Source organism: Podarcis gaigeae, assembly GCF_964106915.1.
Source record: "Podarcis gaigeae genome assembly, chromosome: 5".
NCBI classification, from domain to species: Eukaryota; Metazoa; Chordata; class Lepidosauria; order Squamata; family Lacertidae; genus Podarcis; species Podarcis gaigeae.
Window position 1 is genome coordinate 64,440,192 of NC_139681.1, and position 19,491 is coordinate 64,459,682.

The following is a 19,491-nucleotide window of genomic DNA, read 5'->3' on the forward strand; positions in this document are numbered from 1 at the left end:
GCAATTTGCATCATCATCATCATCATCATCATTAAAAAAAACCTTATGAAAATGCCATGTCCAGTTCTGTTTAATACAGCGGAAGTTTTAAAACTGAGCTACTGTGAAAGATATAGGTAAAGGTAAAGGGACCCCTGACTATTAGGTCCAGTCGTGGCCGACTCTGGGGTTGCGGCGCTCATCTCGCTTTATTGGCCAAGGGAGCCGGCGTACAGCTTCTGGGTCATGTGGCCAGCATGACTAAGCCGCTTCTGGCGAACCAGAGCAGCACACAGAAACACCGTTTACCTTCCCACCGGAGCGATATCTATTTATCTACTTGCACTTTGACGTGTTTTCGAACTGCTAGGTTGGCAGGAGCAGGGACCGAGCAATGGGAGCTCACCCCGTCACAGGGATTCGAACCACCAACCTTCTGATCGGCAAGTCCTAGGCTCTGTGGTTTAACCCACAGCGCCACCCGCGTCCTTCATGAAAGATATACCTAGCCTTAAAAAGCATAAGGCATAGGAAGAAAGATTTTAAGTTGAATGATTTTAGGAAAATACTATTCAGTGCTGGAACAAACTTTTCAGAGAATTATGAAATGTTTTGACAGGCATCAATCACCAGTGCTTTAGGATATCCTGACTTAAAGCCAATTAGATAGCCCACTGACCTTGGGCCAGTCGCAGTCTCTCAGCCTAACATACCTCACAGGGCACACTAAGGGCTGCTGCCAAGGATCAGTAGATGCTGGTCATCAGTACTGGTGTTGCTTGAAAACACTCACTTTTGCCTTCAAGTCTCAGCAAGACAGCAGAAGAAGCCATTTGAGTCAACTGTGGAGTCTGAAAGGTCTGCTAAGACTGCAAACGATGTTGAGGCCAGCCAAGACAATGTGACCTAATATGGCCTCTTGCCAAGAAAAACCACCAAACTTTTCTTAGGAGAATTAACTCTAAGACATATCTTAAATCAAGAACTGCAAAATCCCACAGTGCTGTTGTAACTGTGTTTTGAATTTCTTGTGAATTCTGCCTTTCCTCCCTTCATTAAAAAGCAAGAGTTCACTGTCTGAACCACACAGTAAAATACCTGCAACCACTTAATAGGTGACATCATGGCTTTACAATATACACTGAGAGTCAATATACACTTCAGTATTAAAACCTGGACTTAATGAGCTGTTGGCAATCTGAGAAGTGATAGAGGAAGCTGTGCGTTGTTTCGGCAACAATGTATGCTTCTGAAAAAGCACATATCCAGTGTCTTCAAAAATTTCATTAAGCTGAATGGCTATGAAGTGGCTGCTGTGCTGAGCCTATCACAAGTGTCAGTGATAAGTACTATTTTGCTGTTCCCTTGAACTTGCCATCTGCTATGATCACCTGTTTGCTCATGTTCCTAGGCTGATACTTTTTCTCTCCTCCCTTCCTCTCTATTTCCCATTCAAAATATAGTTCCTTTGGGACCAAGCCTCCCTTGAAATGTGTCTCCAATATGACCTTGGTCCTCATAATCACCATACAACAAATTATGACTGCAATAAATATTGGAATGGATATTCAACTAAAACCATTTTGTATGGAAATCATTAGAAGAGGGCCAATGGATAGTTGCAGCTGTTATCACTGACTAAAAGTGAATTAATGGAAACTGCACATCTCCCTCCACGTGAGTTCTTACATACATGATATGTGAACAGGAACTTACCAAAGAGCTGGTGTAAGTGGGGTCTGAGGTGTCATCTTGTAAGTAACGTGACAGGCCAAAGTCAGATACTTTGCAAACCAGGTTGCTGTTGACCAGGATATTTCTGGCTGCAAGGTCCCGGTGGACATAATTCATTTCTGCAAGGTACTTCATACCAGCTGCGATCCCTCGCAGCATCCCCACCAACTGGATGACTGTAAACTGCCCATCATTTTGCTGTATCAGTGAAAGTTAAATGAAAGAATTAGCATTCCTCTGTATTCAAAGAATCTGGGCTGGGAATAGTATCCTACAATACGGGCTCTAAGGAACAGAGATCTATTTGGCCAGATAGGGAGGCTAATTTGGGGAAAATGTGAAGGAAGCGGTCCCAAGAGATGATAGGAAATCTCAGAAGCAGTAGCTGAAGGAAGGAGAAAAAACAGGCAATAGACTGGAAACTAATTCTAATGAAAGCATAAGTGGAAGAGATGGAGTGCCAATGAAAATATGAGCAGTAAATGAACAGAATTGAGAAAAGGAAGGACCAATGAAGGAATCTCAAGGAAAAAGCCATTGCCTACTATGGCAAGCTACATCAACCTGGTATACGCTATATCTTATTGGACTCCAACTCCCACCATCCCTGACCATTGGCCATTTTGCTAAGGCTGATGGTGGTTGGAGTCCAAAACTTCCTGAGAGCACCAGAATGGGCAAGGCTGGTCCAAGAGCAGGAGAAGCTCTCCATTGGTGTCAGAAGGAGAGTTGGAGACCATTTAACAGTCCTAGGATGATGGTGATTATTTATATCCTGCCCTTTTCCCTGACAGAACTCAAGATAAAAACAATAACTGCTAAAAAATAGAAAAATCAATAAAATCTGTTTAAAATACTTATCAGCTGGGTTGCTACAAAATGCAGTAAACATTTGGGCAACTTCCAAACAGATTTAGCAATAATTACATTAAGGCCAGGATGTCATTGTTGTTTTGGACGATTTAATTTGGAGGGAAAGGCATGCTCCTGCATTTGCAAGGCCGAATTGCACAGTGAACACCTCCACGAGAGCTGGCCTCATTAAATCGATCCAATTTCATTATCACTTCAAAAAGAGAGAAAGTCATACTTACTCGTAAAAAGGAATCCAGGGCACCATTTTCCATAAACTCTGTAATAATCATCACTGGGCGGCTTTTGGTGACCACCCCCTCTAGTCGAATGATGTTTGGATGATCAAACTGACCCATGATGCTGGCCTCACTCAGGAAATCCCGCCGCTGCTTCTCAGAGTAGCCAGCCTTTAATGTCTTAATAGCCACATAGATTTCTCTCTTGCCAGGCAGTTTGAGGCGCCCTTTGTAGACTTCACCAAACTCCCCTGTAATGGAACAGGTACCGTTTACAATCAACTTTCCTCATTCTGCTATTTTAAGGGGGGGGGGAGAGAGAAATGAGAGCTACCCAAGCCGAGGACAAGGTGCTTGCCCAAGACATTCTAAACATTTCTTCAAAAAGTGAATGGCAGGAAAACATATGTCTAAATACCAGCCCTGTAATAAAGTGAGGAGAAGCAACACACAGCACAATTCTTGTACCTTTAACTATTGTCAAAGAGGGAGGTTTGGGCCAAGGAGATTTTTTCTTTTAGCACTATCACATGACATGACGCTATGACATCACAATGCTGAAAGGTCCAGAAGCCTCTGTTCCAGCTTCCTCCAGGCTGGGTCTCTCCAGATGTTGCTGGACTACAGCTCCCATCAGCTCTAGCCAGCATGGCCAACAGTTATGGATGATAGGAACTGTAGTCCCAATATCATTTTGATGGCTCCAGGTTGTCTGAAACCCTGGAGAGCAGCTGCCAGTCAATGTAAACATTACTGAGCTAGATGGACAATAGTTTGACTTGGTACAAGGCAGCTTCCTGTGGTGCTTCCAGCTACTCGGCCATCAGTTAATTCAGTAGAAATATGTTTTATGTTGTAATCTGTTTCATTGAAGAGAAACTTCCTAACAGTAAGAACTGTTTGAAAGGGAAACAGGAGGTGGTGGGCTCCTCTTCACTGTCTGCAATGCTGAAAGTGAATTTTGCCAGGGATGCTGCACAAGGCAGAGATCTAGATGACATCCAAGGTCTCTCCCAAGTTGTCATACTAATGGTACAGTCCTCAACATGTATACTCAGAAGCAAGTCCTACTGAATTCATGGAGCTTTCTCTCAGCTAAGTAGGCATAATATTGCAGCCTTATTCTGTGATCCTAAGTCTATGTGCTAAGTCTTACTGAATTCATTGGGCATATTTTTAAGATCAAGTCACAAGACAGGCAAGACAAATGTAACTCTGACACAATTAGTAAAAGAAGAAAAGCAACAAATAGGACAGAAGAGACCAAAAACTGTTTTATTCCAATTTTACACCAAAGCAGACAGAAAACTATTTACAGTGGAGTTCAGTGGAAGCAGGCAGGTGAAATTTTTAGAATCGACTTCAGTGGAAGCAGGGTGGGCTTGCTGCTTGAGCTGCTCCCCAAGGCTCTTGTGAGCTACCAGTGTCTTCCATCTTGTCTCATAAAATGGGGAGGGAAAGGCTTTTGTGGAATGAGTGGGAGACTCGCTATAGGGGCAGAAGGTGTGGTTGGGAGGGAGATAAAGTGAAAGAGAAAATTAAGGATGCTTCCAGACAATAGCTCATAAAATAGACACAGCACCAACTCCAGAAGAGGTACTTCCTATTCCAAACATTTGGTGCCATGATGGTACTGTCATTGTTGTGCCACCCAGACTACCTCTAGTCCATTTGGACAGACAGTGATCAGAATGAAAATCCACTTGCTGTACATGTGATGCTCAGAAGCAACTTCATCTGGAAGCACCTTTAGCGGAAAAAGAAGCGACGCTGAAGCACTGAACGCAAATAGCAAGCAATGAATGCAAACAATAGGTTGGCACAGATTATAAGCAACTGGTTGTAAGGATGCTGTAAAGAAAGAAAGAGCAAAGAGATATAGCAGCAGATGGGCTCTGACACATGGGAGTTGGGAACTTAAAGGTAAAGGTACCCCTGCCCATACGGGCCAGTTGTATCCAACTCCAGGGTTGTGCGCTCATCTCACTTAAGAGGCCGGGAGCCAGCGCTGTCCGAAGACACTTCCGGGTCACGTGGCCAGGGTGACAAAGCTGCTCTGGCGAGCCAGCACCAGCGCAGCACACGGAAACGCCATTTACCTTCCCGCTATAAAGTGGTACCTATTTATCTACTTGCACTTAGGGGTGCTTTCGAACTGCTAGGTGGGCAGGAGCTGGGACCAAAAGATGGGAGCTCACCCTGCCACGGGGATTTGAACCGCCAACCATACGACTGGCAAGTCCTAGGCACTGAGGTTTTACCCACAGCGCCACCTGCGTCCCTTACATTCTAGCAAATAAACAAACTTTTCTGAGGCAGACTCTAGATGCCCAGAGCAAAGGAATGGGCAAAAAGTATATTCTGGTCCATTGGTGGACTACAGGCCACTTTCTGATGGTTCATGTAGTGTAAAGCTGGGCTGAGGAGCCTGTGGCCCTCCAGGTGATGTTGAACTCCAACTGCCATCAGTCCAGCTAGTCTGGCCAATAATAAAGGGTGATGAGACTTGTAGTCCAACCATGTCTGGAGACCCACAGGTTCCCCTACTCCTGTTATAAAGAATGCTGGACAAGCTTGCTCCTAGTGTGCTCCACCCAAGCACTTCTTATATTCTCAGGAAAGACTGCATACTCAGGATTTCCACCATTTCACCATGGTGAAAAGATTCTGAGTATGCACACTTACTCTGTAAATTTGGGGTGAGGGGACAATGGAAATCTTTGGGGATGGTAGTAGATCAGTCCTCTCATGGTGTATTCAAAATGCAATACTTTGCTGTCTTCATGTTGCGATACTTTCCCCTTTTGTTGGACTTGATGGGCTTTGGGATGCCTACCTATGGTCCACTGCAACCACAAAGATTCTCCCCCCCCCCTTACTTGGCTACTGTTAACTAAAGTTCTGAACATGCTGCTCACTCCAGCGGGGGAACTAACCTTCTTCTAGGTGAACTGTACTTCCTGGATCAGTTGTACAGTGATGAAGCAACATTCACATAATGTTAGCACTGTCTTTGGGAATGGGTCTCTGATATGATGAGTTTGAGAAGTGCTCAGGGGCTGTAGTTAAACTGTGCCCATCCTGGGTAAGCTTACCACTCAAAAGATTTAAAGGGAACAAGTCAAACGATTGCACAAAATAACAACTAATCTCCTAAATGCTGTTCTTCACACTGTTGTTTAACACAAATGTCTGGTTTTTAATAACTAGAGGGTAGCTAACGGCCCCAAAAAGGTAAGATTCCTGCTGTAGCAGATAAGAGAGATGCTATAAACTAGGGAGCTATTGCCCTACCTATTTATTGTTAATTAAACCAGGGAGCACAACAATGTATTAAAGTGAGTCAATTAATTAAGCACAGTCTCTTAAATCACAGAAGAAGATTCTGTTAGGCTTCCAGGAGAAAAGTGCCAGTCCACTGTTAATTGAGCAGAACGAGCCTGAGCATCCACAACAGAGGAGGGAAGGGAAGAAAGCAGGAAGGTAAATGAAGGGAAGGGGATAGGGGGAGGGATGGCACTGAAACCTGCCCAATGGGAAATGAGTCACACCTGCTCCAATGACTTCTTCAATCTTCACGAAAGACACATCAATTTCCTTGGCAAACTCACGAACAGCTTCATTGGGGTCCTCATACGTAAAAGGGTCAATGTAGATCTTCATTCCTGGGGAGCCTTCTCATTTTAGAGAAGAGCGGAAGAGAGAGAAAAAATCATATTCATCTCTGGGAAAAGGGATCAACAGCACGTCTCCCCCTCAACCTTCCTTCCTTGCCTATCTCTACAATCAGCTCCCCTATTCACTTGCTCTCTTGTTTCATTCTTCCTCTTATATTTCTCTCCGCTTCCCTTGCATTATCTTTTCTCCTTGAAATGTATAACGTATTAGTTATAACTGGCAGATTGGGAGCAGGCCATGGGTTGCACCCAGAAAGTGGGTGCACACTGTTATTTATTGAAGCAGTACCAAATCCATTAGCAGGAAAGTCAAGGAAAGAACTGCAGGTAGAGATCAATATTTATCAATCTGACACCTTTCCTGCGTCGGTCTGATTGGAAGGGTTATACCAGGTGGCTGTGCTATAGCAGTGAATGGAGGGCAAAAATAAAGATAAAAATCAAAGAGAATAGCAGCAAGCTGAGAGAATAAATGAATGAAGAGGAGGAGGAGGGGGAGAAATGGAAGAAAGAAGGAAATCGCTTTGGGAAAAGTTGTCTCAGAAATGAAAAAGAAGAAAGGAAAGAAAAATCAAGAGAATTCAATCACAGTGAAAATCATCATGGTGTCCCTTCTGAAAGAGGAGGCGTATACAGATGAAGGACTTAAGAGAGTGCAGAAAGTCATTTATTCGGCTTTTTGACATTCTAGGAGCTTTCCAGTTGATTCAGATTGACCACCTCTGTAGCCTGGTGTTAAATGCCTCCTTGCAAGCCCTCTCTTGTTCAGGCTGAACATTCAACCCGCTAGAGGGAAGTTACAAACCAACACTAGTTTGCTGTTTTTATGGGAAAGATGGCAGCAGGTTTACGATGCTGCTGTTCATGCATAATTTAAGCCATTTTTATTTACCCAACATACCTTTGATAGTTTTGTGGCTGCTACTAAAATGACAGAATGCAGCAATTACAAACGAGTGAGCATCCTAATGATAAAATACAGCCTCCATAATAAATATTCTTGGGGGTTTGCTTTAGCTTTCAAAAAGCGTCACATGGCCCCTTGCAGCAGGCTGCCAAATCTCTACCAGACATGACTGGGAACTTGTAGGCTGCTGCAGGGAGTTTGGGAGGTTGCCGGCAGGAGTTAACTTTGGTAGAAACCTCATTATTTCACTCATTAAATTTTAAGAGAGATCTCACACTCAGGAACACAAATCACATTGGTGGAGGCGTTTCCTCCCATCTGGTGCACATTAAATTGTGGAACCCGTGAATCTAACAAAGGCTAGTCAAGTTGCTGTTTTAAGATTACACTGCAAAGTTGAACGCTGGGGGAAAACGATCACTTTCACCCATTACAAAAGCACCCGATGTATTTCTTTTTTGCGGCCAGGTACTAGTAAAGAGAAGTGAGAGCTCTACCACCTCCCAAACTGCAGCTTAGTCCTCTCGAGCCTTTTATGCCATTCACCTGTCAAATTACCTGGCCTGCAGGATCCAAAAAGGTGTTGCTGCAGCTATGAGGCCCAGCAGGCTGAAGCTGAAAGTCCCAGTCTTCTGGATGTGAAAATGGGCTTCCCAAGTAGTGAAAGTCACCTGAGCTAAATATGGCACACATTACATCACACCACCCTTTGCCAACCTGGTGCTCTCCAGAAAATTGTCCTTCCATTTCTTCTTCAACTCTCTCTTTGTAGTGTACACTATTTTCAGAGAAGTGGCTAACCTAAGATTTGTCATATGCTTTTGACCAAAATGAATTACTATATTTAACACCTGAAAAGATTGCCAGAGATACTCTGGGTGACCGCAGCAGGCAATCCTTGGAATGCATTGCACAGTTATCTTGTTTTCACTGGAAAAATAGTAATCCTCTTTTATTTTGGGCAATGGCACTAAAGTCAGCCCCACTGCTGTGACTCTCCTCTTCCCTACTCTCACCTGCCCCTTTCTCTTTCCATCCTATTATTAACTTTTGTTCTAGCATCTCATCTCTTCCAGGATTTGCTCCTCACCTTTTTTATGTTTGGCAATCAGTCAGAGAGCAAACACTCTCCACCTCTTCTCGGCTTAGGACTGCAGTTTTAATGTCTATATAATTAATCCAATTCCATTCAAGCATTATTCGTTTACCACATATTTAACGTAAGTAGCAGCCGTAAGCCCTATGAAACATGAAGATCCAGGTCTACAATATCCCAGGACTGCAGAAGAGTCACAAACTTTGAAATCTGTTGTGGCATTTCCAGACTCCAGAGTTCCTCTGAGTCTTGAGAATTCAGAGTGCCTGACACTCACAAGTCACATAGGAACAGGGCAGAACATCCATTCCCCACCAACTGCTGGTTGCTACTCATCCGGATGGTGCACCACGTCTAACAGAAGCAGCAAAGGTGGCATAGGACACAACACCTAGTGAAATACCAAACCCTTACAATAGTTCATCTCTCTTCCTTGCAGTACAATTCTTTCACTTATAGCTTAGTAGTAAAGCACTAAATCTGCCAAAGGGAAAGCTGCAGCTTACAAGAAGGCAGCCTTAGGCACACACTGGGCCAAAACTCTATCCTTCCATTACTGATGGCAAAACCTGCGATGAAGTCATCCATGCTTTGCCCAGTTCATAAATCTTTTTACAGCTTCATCACATACATTTTTACTGTTCCATAAATCCTTTTACAAGTGCAGCTGATGCTCTAGCAGGATTACAAAGGAATTTACAAGATCATAACCAAGGCTGGCTTACAGATTAGAAAAGCAAAACAAACATATAACAGAGAATGATCAAGTTGGGGACGCAATGACCTTGGACTTAGTGCTACCCATTCGGCCAGTGTAAAATGGCTTCTAAACGTCCAGGAGAAAGGTATCCATGCTGCTGACAAACCGCTCTGTGCTCATAAGAAGTCTGAGGAAATCTGCCAGAGTTTGTAACCAGACTATGGATAAAGGCAGTCTGACATATTTGGAACAACATGTTTGGAAGTGTAAAGTTCAGTACAAAGACCAAATCCAACCAAAGGGCTATCAATAAAAGGTTTATGATTCATCTCAAAGATGGCGAGTAGAACGGTGTATATTCCTAGTTGACAGGAGCAGTTTGGTTTTCTTGCTGAGAATTAGCAACCTCTCTGTTCTGCCTAAAGAAGAGGACTTTTCTGCACAGGCGTGCACACACACACACACACACACACACACACACACACACACCACTTACAAGCAATAGACTCAAGTGACCGCATACACACACAGCGCTGGGAAATAATTAAATAGTTCAATTCAAACCCAGAAATGGCAGGAGAGAGCTACAGAGTCCTTGTGGCTCACAAAGGGACACTCTCCAGATTCCGAAGATGTCAGTGAGGGTGAAGGAAACCCCATAGAGATCAGAGGTGCAGCAGGGCTCTGCTTAGGCTGTTCAGCCTCCCCATCTAACAGCTGATGTGTGGGGTCATGCAGCAGCTGCAGCTGCTTTCCCATGCATCCTCCAGCCTTCTGCTGGCCCCAGAGTTTCAATTCTAGTAGTGGATATTTTTGGATCCAGTATTTTGGTATGGATTGAAGTGAGAGGGCACAGAGGGAGTTTAAAGGGTGTTTAGAGGTGCTCCCCACATTAGTTTCACTGAAGCATGCAGCTGGGGAGAATTCCTGTATCTCAAAGTTGTGCATTTTTTTCTGCACCACCAGCAGATGGCAAGCTAGTGAAAGATAAAGGTAAAGATACCCCTGCCCGTACGGGCCAGTCTTGCCAGACTCTAGGGTTGTGCGCTCATCTCACTCCATAGACCGGGAGCCAGCGCTGTCCGCAGACACTTCTGGGTCACGTGGCCAGCGTGACAAGCTGCATCTGGCGAGCCAGCGCAGCACACAGAATGCCGTTTACCTTCCTGCTGGTAAGTGGTCCCTATTTATCTACTTGCACCCGGAGGTGCTTTCGAACTGCTAGGTTGGCAGGGGCTGGGACTGAACTACGGGAGCTCACCCCGCCGCGGGGATTCGAACCGCCGACCATGCGATTGGCAAGTCCTAGGCGCTGAGGTTTTACCCACAGCGCCAGATGCATCTCTCTAATTTTGTGTTTCAGGGTTTTCAAGGACACGCACTTTGCATCTTGCATGGATACTTACCAAAACAATAAGAGAGAACATAAATCCATTGGAATCACCTGGCTATGAGGCTATATGCACAGTATTAGCATGGGCACACAGCTCTTGCCAGCACACAAAATGGATCATGAATTTTTTGGAAATTATCTTTTAAGGTACAGGAGAGCTTTATCAACGGCTTTGGTCAAAATAGCTAAATGGAACCTCCACATATAGAGGTAATGTACCTATGTATATAAATACCAGGTGCTGATGATAACAACAAGGGAGGTCTTCATGTCTAGCTTGTGACCATGGGAAGCATCTGGTCAGTCTCTGTTAAAAACAGAATGCAGAACTAAATGGACCTTGCTCTCCTCCAGCAAGCAATTATTGTCTTCTTAACTTCTTACTTGTAGAACAAGATACTGATACGCTGCAAGCAGGCATATGGAAGAGACTGGCTTGCCAACTGAGGCTGCCTCATTTGTGTTTGGCTGCTTATTGCATCTAGGTCATTTAAATGCCAGCACTCCAACACGCAGAAAATGGTTTGAAGAGTTAATTAGACAGACTAACCTAGATGTTTCAATTGGGGAAAAAGATATACACTGTAAGGATTTCTGTTTTACTGTTGCAGTGACAGACTATAGCACTGGCTCTGCAGTGTGCCGAAACAGAATTGAAAACGTTGCTTGTTACCTTGTTCCCTTTTTTATCTACATCAGCCAACTAGAGGGGCTGTAGGGAGTGCTCTTACTAGAGCTTTGTGGGGGACTTTTCTATGCACTCTGGTTTCCATCTTGGCGTTCCATGGTGCCAGAAACAGTTTAGTCATGCTGGCCACATGACCCGGAAAGCTGCCTGTGGACAAATGCCGGCTCCCTCGGCCTAAAAGCAAGATGAGCACCGCAACCCCATAGTCGCCTTTAACTGGACTTAACTGTCCAGGAGTCCTTTACTTTTACCTTTGCTGAGGGACACTTTCTCCCCACTACAAACATAAAGAAATGGTCCTGACCTGTGGATTCTTCCAAGACCTGGGATTTTAAAAGAAAATGTTTTATTTGCTCTCTTTCTCCATTATCTAGCCTGCTATCGTTAGCAAAATGCCTTCTTTTGGAAAACCTTAAATGACCTCTTATGTGCATATTTTCATATTCATGTGAGAATGATCTCTGGCCACCCCAAGGCAATCTCCAGACCTTGGATTCTCTGGGCTCTCTTGGCCATTACTTCCTCACTTAACCTTCCCACTGAGCAGTGTGGAATTAGGAGAGTATCCTGTTCACATAGCTTTCATTACTAGTCACTGTGGCTTTGTTAACATGCTTTCCCCATCCATCCATCCATCCATCCATCCATCCATCCCTATACTCAGAATTTATGAATGCAATTCCAAGCAGCGCTAAGGAGATCACTCCATCAGCACAAACATTTTTACTTGCCTGATGGAAAGATCTCCCATGTCCTCCTGCTGCATGCTCTTCCGGGTGTTCTCTCACCCCTCTTTGGGCTGGTTGGAGAGCATGAAAGCAAACAGGGGGAGGAGAAGGGGGAAGCCCCACTGTGCTAGCATGCTAGGTAAAGGTAAAAAGGTAAAGGACCCCTGGATGGTTAAGTCCAGTCAAAGGCGACTATAGGGTTGCAGCACTCATCTCGCTTTCAGGCCGAGGGAGCCGGCGTTTGTCCACAGACAGCTTTCTGAGTCATGTGGCCAACATGACTAAACCGCTTCTGGTGCAACAGAACACCATGACAGAAACCAGAGCACACGGAAATGCCGTTTACCTTCCCACCGCAGGAGTACCTATTTATCTACTTACACTGACGTGCTTTCGAACTGCTAGGTTGGCAGGAGCTGGGGCAGAGCAATGGGAGCTCACCCCATTGTGAGGATTTGAAACGCTGACCTTCTGATCGGCCCAAGAGGCTCAGTGGTTTAGATCACAGCACCACCCGCACTCAAATTCCAGAAACAGATTCTTTTATTTTGTGCAGTGCAGGCCTTGCCCAGAGGTTGCCAAAAGCGCATAATCTGAAATGTGTGCAGTCTTCAAGGCACTATCAGCGGTCACCTGGGATATGCACTGTTACCAATGAGCTGCTACTCAGATTTGGCATCCAGGTGGGAGCTTTTTCCAAAAGAGGTGGGAGAGCTTTGAAAATAAAGAAGGAAATCCATTGGCGGGATTGATTCAAGGCATGGCACCCCACAGATCAATGCAGGAAAACATACCTGCAGAAACCTTTATTTTGTCTCATAAGGAACGAGTTGATCTGCTGCCTATTAATAACTTTTAAAATTTCTGCACAGAGGAGGCCAGAATTTATGTGCTGCCTTACCTACATATTTTTGCCTTGCTTTATGCCAGCTGTCTCAAATTTGTCCTGATGGGCTGCCCTTATAATGTTCCTGCCACTGGGCTGTGTGCTTGCTTTTGCCTTATACGAAATAATTCTTTCCATTAAAAAAAAAATGCTGTCAGACAGAGAGACAAAGTGCTGTTTGGGGGGAAAATGTCAGCAGTGGGAACACATCAGAGGACCAAGGGCATAGGGAGAAGTACTATAATGGCTCGGGAAACAAGGCTTTAGCTAATGGGCATTAAAAAGTGCAGAAATGCCGCAAAAGAGAATCATGGCAGTAGGGAAGAGGCGTATCATGTATACAAACAGTCCAGCGGTGTTTGAGGAGTGGTAAATATGTTTGCTCAAAGATTTGCTGGCTACAAGGGTACAAAGGTCATGCTGAAGAAGCTCCTGCAGAGCCCAGAAAGTAAAAATCCATCCAAATGTCATGACACAGAAAACTAACTTGCTGAACAAAGACACAGCAAACAGCAACCATGGGGATGTGTGCATTTTTATATCAAAAAGGGAAGTTTCTACCTGTATTGCAAAAACAACACTAAGACAGGAAGGGCAATCTGCTCAAGCGCTGGGTCAACTTTTTTCTATTCATCTACATCTCAGGGCCACCATCAATCTCAGTAAATGTGGTCCAAACCTAGGCCTACCTCTCCAACATTACACACTCCTACTCACATTCAAAAATGCACATAGAAATAAGCCAGAAATCCATGTCTTTCTAGCATCATATATATGTGTACTTTGAATAAAGTTCTAGAAGCTTTGAGAAGTACTGGCCTCACATTTATTTATTTATTTATTTGGAATGGTATGTGTGTTCCATACTTCCTCCAAAGAGCCCAAAACAGGGTAAGTAGATTGCCCTAGAATGACTTTTGGAAAATTTATCACCCCCTGGAGAAATTAAGTGAATTCCTCTCCCCATAATTTCGCTGCCCACAAATATGATGGAAACTTTTGAGAGGCAATTTGCATAGAGCTGTAATTTTTAGATTATCTTGCAACTGGGTATGATGGGAATCCAAGAGCATTTGGGGAGGCCGCATGTTCCCCATCTATATTATCTTTCCCCCACCAGCTCTAAGGGTCACTGTTCTATAAATGGGACCCTCAAAGGTGTCAGACTCGCAGAGCTAAGTTCCAAACATTTTCATATTTACATTTATAGGTATATTGATTTATTAGCATAAGCAGCCTACAGGTATTTATATAACATATATTGTCCCTTCCTGCTTAGTAAAAAAAAAAAAAAAAATCAGTTGTGGCCAATAAATGCTATTTGTGCTCAGTAATTTCAGATATACCAGCATGTTAGTTAGAAAGTTGATATAATAGTGTAACTTTATACTTATGGTTTTTGAGTTATGCTTTTTTGGCAGTTTTCACAATCTTCTGTTTAGTCTAGTATACTGATATATATTTTGTACTGAAGTAAACATTTTAGGTAATCCGATCACACGTTTCTTTAAGGGGTATCACACATTAGCGGGAAAATATGGATAGTTACTGTATCCTGATTCACTGTTGCCGAGCTTAGAAACTTTCTGTGCAAAGGATCCCATCATCCATATTCACATTGGTCTCATTAAATAGCTTTAAAATTATTTAAACCTATTAGGCTTCAGCACTGAGCACTCTTGGCCTCTGTTTTCAGCTTAATTATCTTCCCTTAAGGATAAAAAGTGATCCAGAGACATTTTGTCCAAAAGTTAAAATTAAGAAAATCTCAGGGATATACAACAAAGCATCTGAAGGTCAGGAAGTACAAGAGCAACTACAAATTTAGCAGGAAACCTTAATTCCACCTTTTGCAGTACGCTCTTGGTTAATCTTTAATTCCATGGCTGCATGTTCATGATCCGTCCATTTGAATTATAATGAGTACATTTTCCCCAAGAATTTAGGCTCACATTTTCCTTTTAAAGAAAGAGAAAGTCTGGGAGGCTTCTCTCCTAAAGTGCAAATTGGATTTTAGCTGCTCCCAATTTGGTTTTCTTCCCCCTATCTCATTTCCTGCTTTGGCTGTGGTTTACATAGGTATTGCTGCTGGCTGTAATCTGAAGAGCCCTAAAGAGCTGTGTGCATTTGTGTTGGAGATTTCCCCTGAAACACCTGGGAACTGTCGAATATAATTGTTTGCAGCTGGTTCTGCATGCACAGCAAGCACGTAAAGTATGTGTAGGTGCGGGTGGAGAAGTGTCGATGGACAGTGATTACTCACTGGCCAAGATTGCTGCCTTGCTATTTTATTATCCTATTAACTTTCCTAATACAGGTTATAAAGGCTCATTTGCTGCCTTTCAGGAGAGCTCCGTTTGCATTCTGGGAAGGATCTGGATATGATCTGTTTACTAAACAGCTGATGAAAAGCCATATGCCTATATTTCACTGTGACTAATCAATCTATGCATTTCAAAAGGAGGAAGTTGGAAAAAACAGGCACTTTATAGAATTGGGGGGGGGGGAGTGTTTGTTTATTGATTCCCTCCAAGACCTTGCCTTTGCTCATCAATCTAACTGTAGCAAGCAAAAAGGCAGTTGCTCTTTACAGTAATCTGTGACAAACTCCCATTTCTGCTGAGCCGAGGTCTGTGTGTAGGCCTCTCTCCTAGGACTCATGTGTAAAAGGGCTGATGACAAGCGCATACTACAAGTAACTGGCTGACAAACAAGTGCTGCACACATCTCAGCTTCTCATTTTTCCTAAAACACGCATTCGTAAAAAATAATGGCAGAACCTGTTTCAACATCTGACTAAACAAAAGCCAGGAGGCACAAAGGCTGAGGATTTCCTCCAGTGCTTTTTGAAGCCTTACATTCTCCCTGTTTCCTTGCTGCCTTTTTAAAAATTTGCTCTGCAGAGTATCTCTGAAGAAAATCCCCACTTTCATACAAGCTTAAACATCTTCCAGGAAAACGCTTGTTCTCGCTTTAAGTTTTCTGCCAAAATATGCCTTGAAATCATCCCTGCTCCCCTCCTTAGTTATCTCAGTACTGTCCATCTCTCTTGCTATTCCTTCCACATGTCTTTCACTTTCAGCTTTATCTTACTTCCAAGTTAGACCACAATGCTTAAAGATGCCTTTAAAGTGTAGGTATTTTTTTAAAAATGTATTTTGTTGTTGAATTTTGATATATAAGGTAGTAAACTGCCTTGGGATGAATTTTATTATCAAAAGGTGGTGAATAAATTTAGGAAACAAATAAATCTAATTGACATTTCTCAATCCTGCCCCAATGAAAAACAGTTATGGAGCTGTCCAAACTTTCCTGGCTTCTCCCACCACTCACCTCGACCAGTGCTGTAGTGTTGTAACTTATCACTGTATACTGCCTCTTTGCTGTAAGCTCGCTTCCTAGGAAAATGAAAAGAAGATGCCATTCAATCAGTGCCCAAGGCTATAAAGACAGACCAGTTTGTCCTTATTCATTGTACCTTTGTGGCCAAATATGGAATTAACATATCAGGACTGGCTCAAGGACTGGAGCTGCCTGAGGTGAGGGACAAAATCGCACCACAACCTTTCCGTGTGTGTGACCAGATAGACAATTGGATCTTACTTCAACACTGGTGACACTGCAGCAGCCCCCACAGCACCTGAGAGCAGTAGGACAGCTTTGGGGGCACAGCTCTGTCCTCCAACACCTGATCGCCAGTCCCCATCACCCGGCATCTGTCACCAGAGGCAACCTCCCTAATAGTCAGAGTTGGCCCTGCAAACCGCAAATTGAGTTTTCTACCAGAAAGAGTGTATTTTGGTAGGCCTGTGTGCATCAAGCTCAGGACCAGTAATGGAAAGCAACAGGCATTTGGAAAGGAGTTTTCTCAGGGAAAGTGCCATTAAGTGCAGAGACCGATGTAGCTCGTGTTGTTGTTGTTTAAATCTGGCCCCTTTGTAAGAGAATACATGCAAGATTCTGCCCTGTGTGCAAGTGTGTCTTAGCAATAGAACATTCGCCCCTTTAAAGAAGGTGTGCTTAAGCTACGCAAACCAAATATCCATTAGCACCTACACCGCGCTTCTGATGTAACCATTACAGATCAATTGTTAGCTCCTTGATGCCATTATCCAGCGCTGCCCTGCAGTAAATGTGTGTGTTTCCACAATCTCCTTCAGGAAGATTCAGCCTTTGGAATGAAAGCAAAATTTATAATGTGGCAAATGGTACCTGCTGCAAACAATTGAAATAGCCACTAAGGAGACAATAAAGACGACCCCTGCTGCTGCAGACCCGGCAATCAATGGCAGTTGTTCTCTCAGTTCTGACTTGTAGTCATCTGGAAAAGAAAATACATTTGTAACATTCTTGCCTGCTCATACAATCCTTTGCTGCTAATAGCAAATCTCTCTTATTTATTTACCTCCTTTGTATGCCACCATTTCTACCAGGAATTTGGGATGGGTTACATAGGTGATCCAAAGAAGCACAGATCCTGGTTGAAGACCCCTGGAATCCCATGCAGGACAGGGATTGTAAGAATGCTAACTGGCAAGAGCCAGCTTTTGCCCTTTCTATATTAGAAGGGCTCTCAGATCCTGAACTCTACAATTGGCAAGTTGAGTGTTGAGGGCTATGGAAGGCAAGCACTTAATAACGGCTCAGTTCACATGGAACACCAAATCATTTTTCGTACTACAAGAAAAAGCCTGGAAGGAGCCTTAGACATTTATATTTTTTCTTCCATCTCCATATTTCCCTTGCAGACTCAGAGAACCTAATTACTTTTTGGTGGTTGTTGTTTTGCAAACCTTAGTTTACTATTACATTGGAACATGCAAACTTCGGCTTATGTTTGCCCTGCAACCCAGGACCTAATCCAGGGAAATGATACCCTTTGCAGTGCCTTCTGGCTTTCTCAATAAGTTGATCAGATAGGAAGATCTTTTTATTTGTTCAGTCCTTACCACAATGGGCCTGCACATCAATTAACATTTTTATTTTTATTAAAATTATTGTTCATCTTCTGATAATTCTTTCTCTAAGTCCTATCAGCTTAGAATGAATTCACACAAATGGAAATATTTCACACTTCCTTTTAATTTTCTTCCTCTCGTTTTGCAGCTAATTACTGGTAACCTGTTTTATCTCCTGCTTGATGCTTAAATCCTGTGCAAAATCTCATTTAACAATCAATTATTATTTAATAACATACAATATCCATTCTTGCTGTATTTCAATTAGCTGCTTCTATTTCAGACACAGCATTCTCCTTGTCTGCCTAATTGTAAGTATTGGAGAAAATCATTTTTTTAAAATGCCCATCAGTTATGTGCTGTGTGTATGTGCTCCCCATACCCTTCCTCAATTAAAACTTCTGGACACTAGACAAGGAGGCATTTGTAGCAAAAGTGACTTTGCTAGACTTTGAAAGAACCTCTTAAAAGTGTTCCATGGAGGGAGCCACCTGAATGGGGGGGGGGTGTGCTTGCTGATCATTAGCTACGCTGAGAATATATTACTGAAAAGAGTATATTTTGTTATAAGCAAAGTAAAATTTGTCTAACCAGGCATCATCAAAAAGTCTCATATATATGTGTCTCCCCTGAGGTTTGAGCTAGAACTTGAACAATTCTTCAAAATATAATTAACCAAACATGTTGGTTTTTCAATCTTTAGGTTCTGAGAAAATAAATTGTGCACATTTAAAACTGAACCTTGTCCACTTCTGAGGATATAGAAATTATGATACAGTCAAGACTTTTGTGCTTGACGCACTAAGGGAATCACACGTGTGTTTAAGCTGTGTATATACAGAAGTGAATTGCTGGTTCAGTGACACATGTCAACACCCTTCATGTCAGTGTGTATATCTTTCAAACCAATTTGTCTCCCTAACAGATTACAGTTTTAGTACGTACTTTGGATGTACATTTTAAGAATGCAACGGCCAACCCATTCTTAGTGAATAACTATGTGAGATGCTTTAATCCTGATGAACCGAGAGTGGCTGTCAATTGTAGACAAATCTTGAACACTAATACTTATTTAGTATGGTAATAATAGAAAACAGGACCATAGAACTTTATCACGGTTCCTAATCGTGTGGAGGGTTTTATTTGCATTCAAATGACTGCAAGGTGGATAATCCTCTTCAGGTCTTCCCTGCTCAGCACAGAAACAGAGAGGTAGGGCTGGCACACATGGTGACATTGTGGGTGGGGCCTGCCCCATGCCTCCTGATTGGGTTAATTTCCTGTTTATGTGCCATACATGCACAAGGCTGTGGTCATGAGCTTATCTGTTTACAGTTCATTCTAAAGAAAGCAACTCTAAGTTTTCAAATCCCTGCATTCTAATGCTTGCAGGCTATTGGGGCCAAAGTAGTGGCCATGTTTGACACAACATATACAGAAAACCCTCAGTGGTAGAGAAAGATGATGCCTCTGGTCTGATTCCACAGTGGTGGCGAGTGCCAAGGAAGAGACTTTGCCTACACTTGGAGAGCTAATCTTTATCACAGAGTTCTTCCAATGATGCACAATTTTCTCTGGACTTCTTCTAAGCCTGCTTTTTGGAGGAAGGTCCCATACATTCTCTAGTGCAGCGAGAGAAAGGACTGGCCACCAG

General features: G+C 43.1%; 1 protein-coding gene across 8 annotated transcripts in view; it reads right to left on the reverse strand.

The window, feature by feature from the left end:
• The window catches only part of EPHB1 (EPH receptor B1), a 337,865-nt gene that overhangs the window by 36,233 nt on the left and 282,141 nt on the right, over window positions 1-19,491 (reverse strand). For 7 of the 8 annotated variants that reach the window (XR_014565064.1, XR_014565065.1, XR_014565066.1 and 4 more), the window contains exons 8-12: window positions 17,092-17,200; window positions 16,213-16,277; window positions 6,356-6,478; window positions 2,808-3,055; window positions 1,696-1,911 (exon numbers count right to left, since the gene is read on the reverse strand). Coding sequence is in view for 5 of the 8 variants with exons in the window: in XM_083741794.1 (XP_083597920.1) it covers window positions 1,696-1,911; window positions 2,808-3,055; window positions 6,356-6,478; window positions 16,213-16,277; window positions 17,092-17,200 (761 nt within the window). In the remaining 3 variants the exon portion in view is untranslated. The remainder of the gene's footprint in view (window positions 1-1,695; window positions 1,912-2,807; window positions 3,056-6,355; window positions 6,479-16,212; window positions 16,278-17,091; window positions 17,201-19,491) is intronic. The other variant, XM_083741795.1, reaches the window with a different exon arrangement.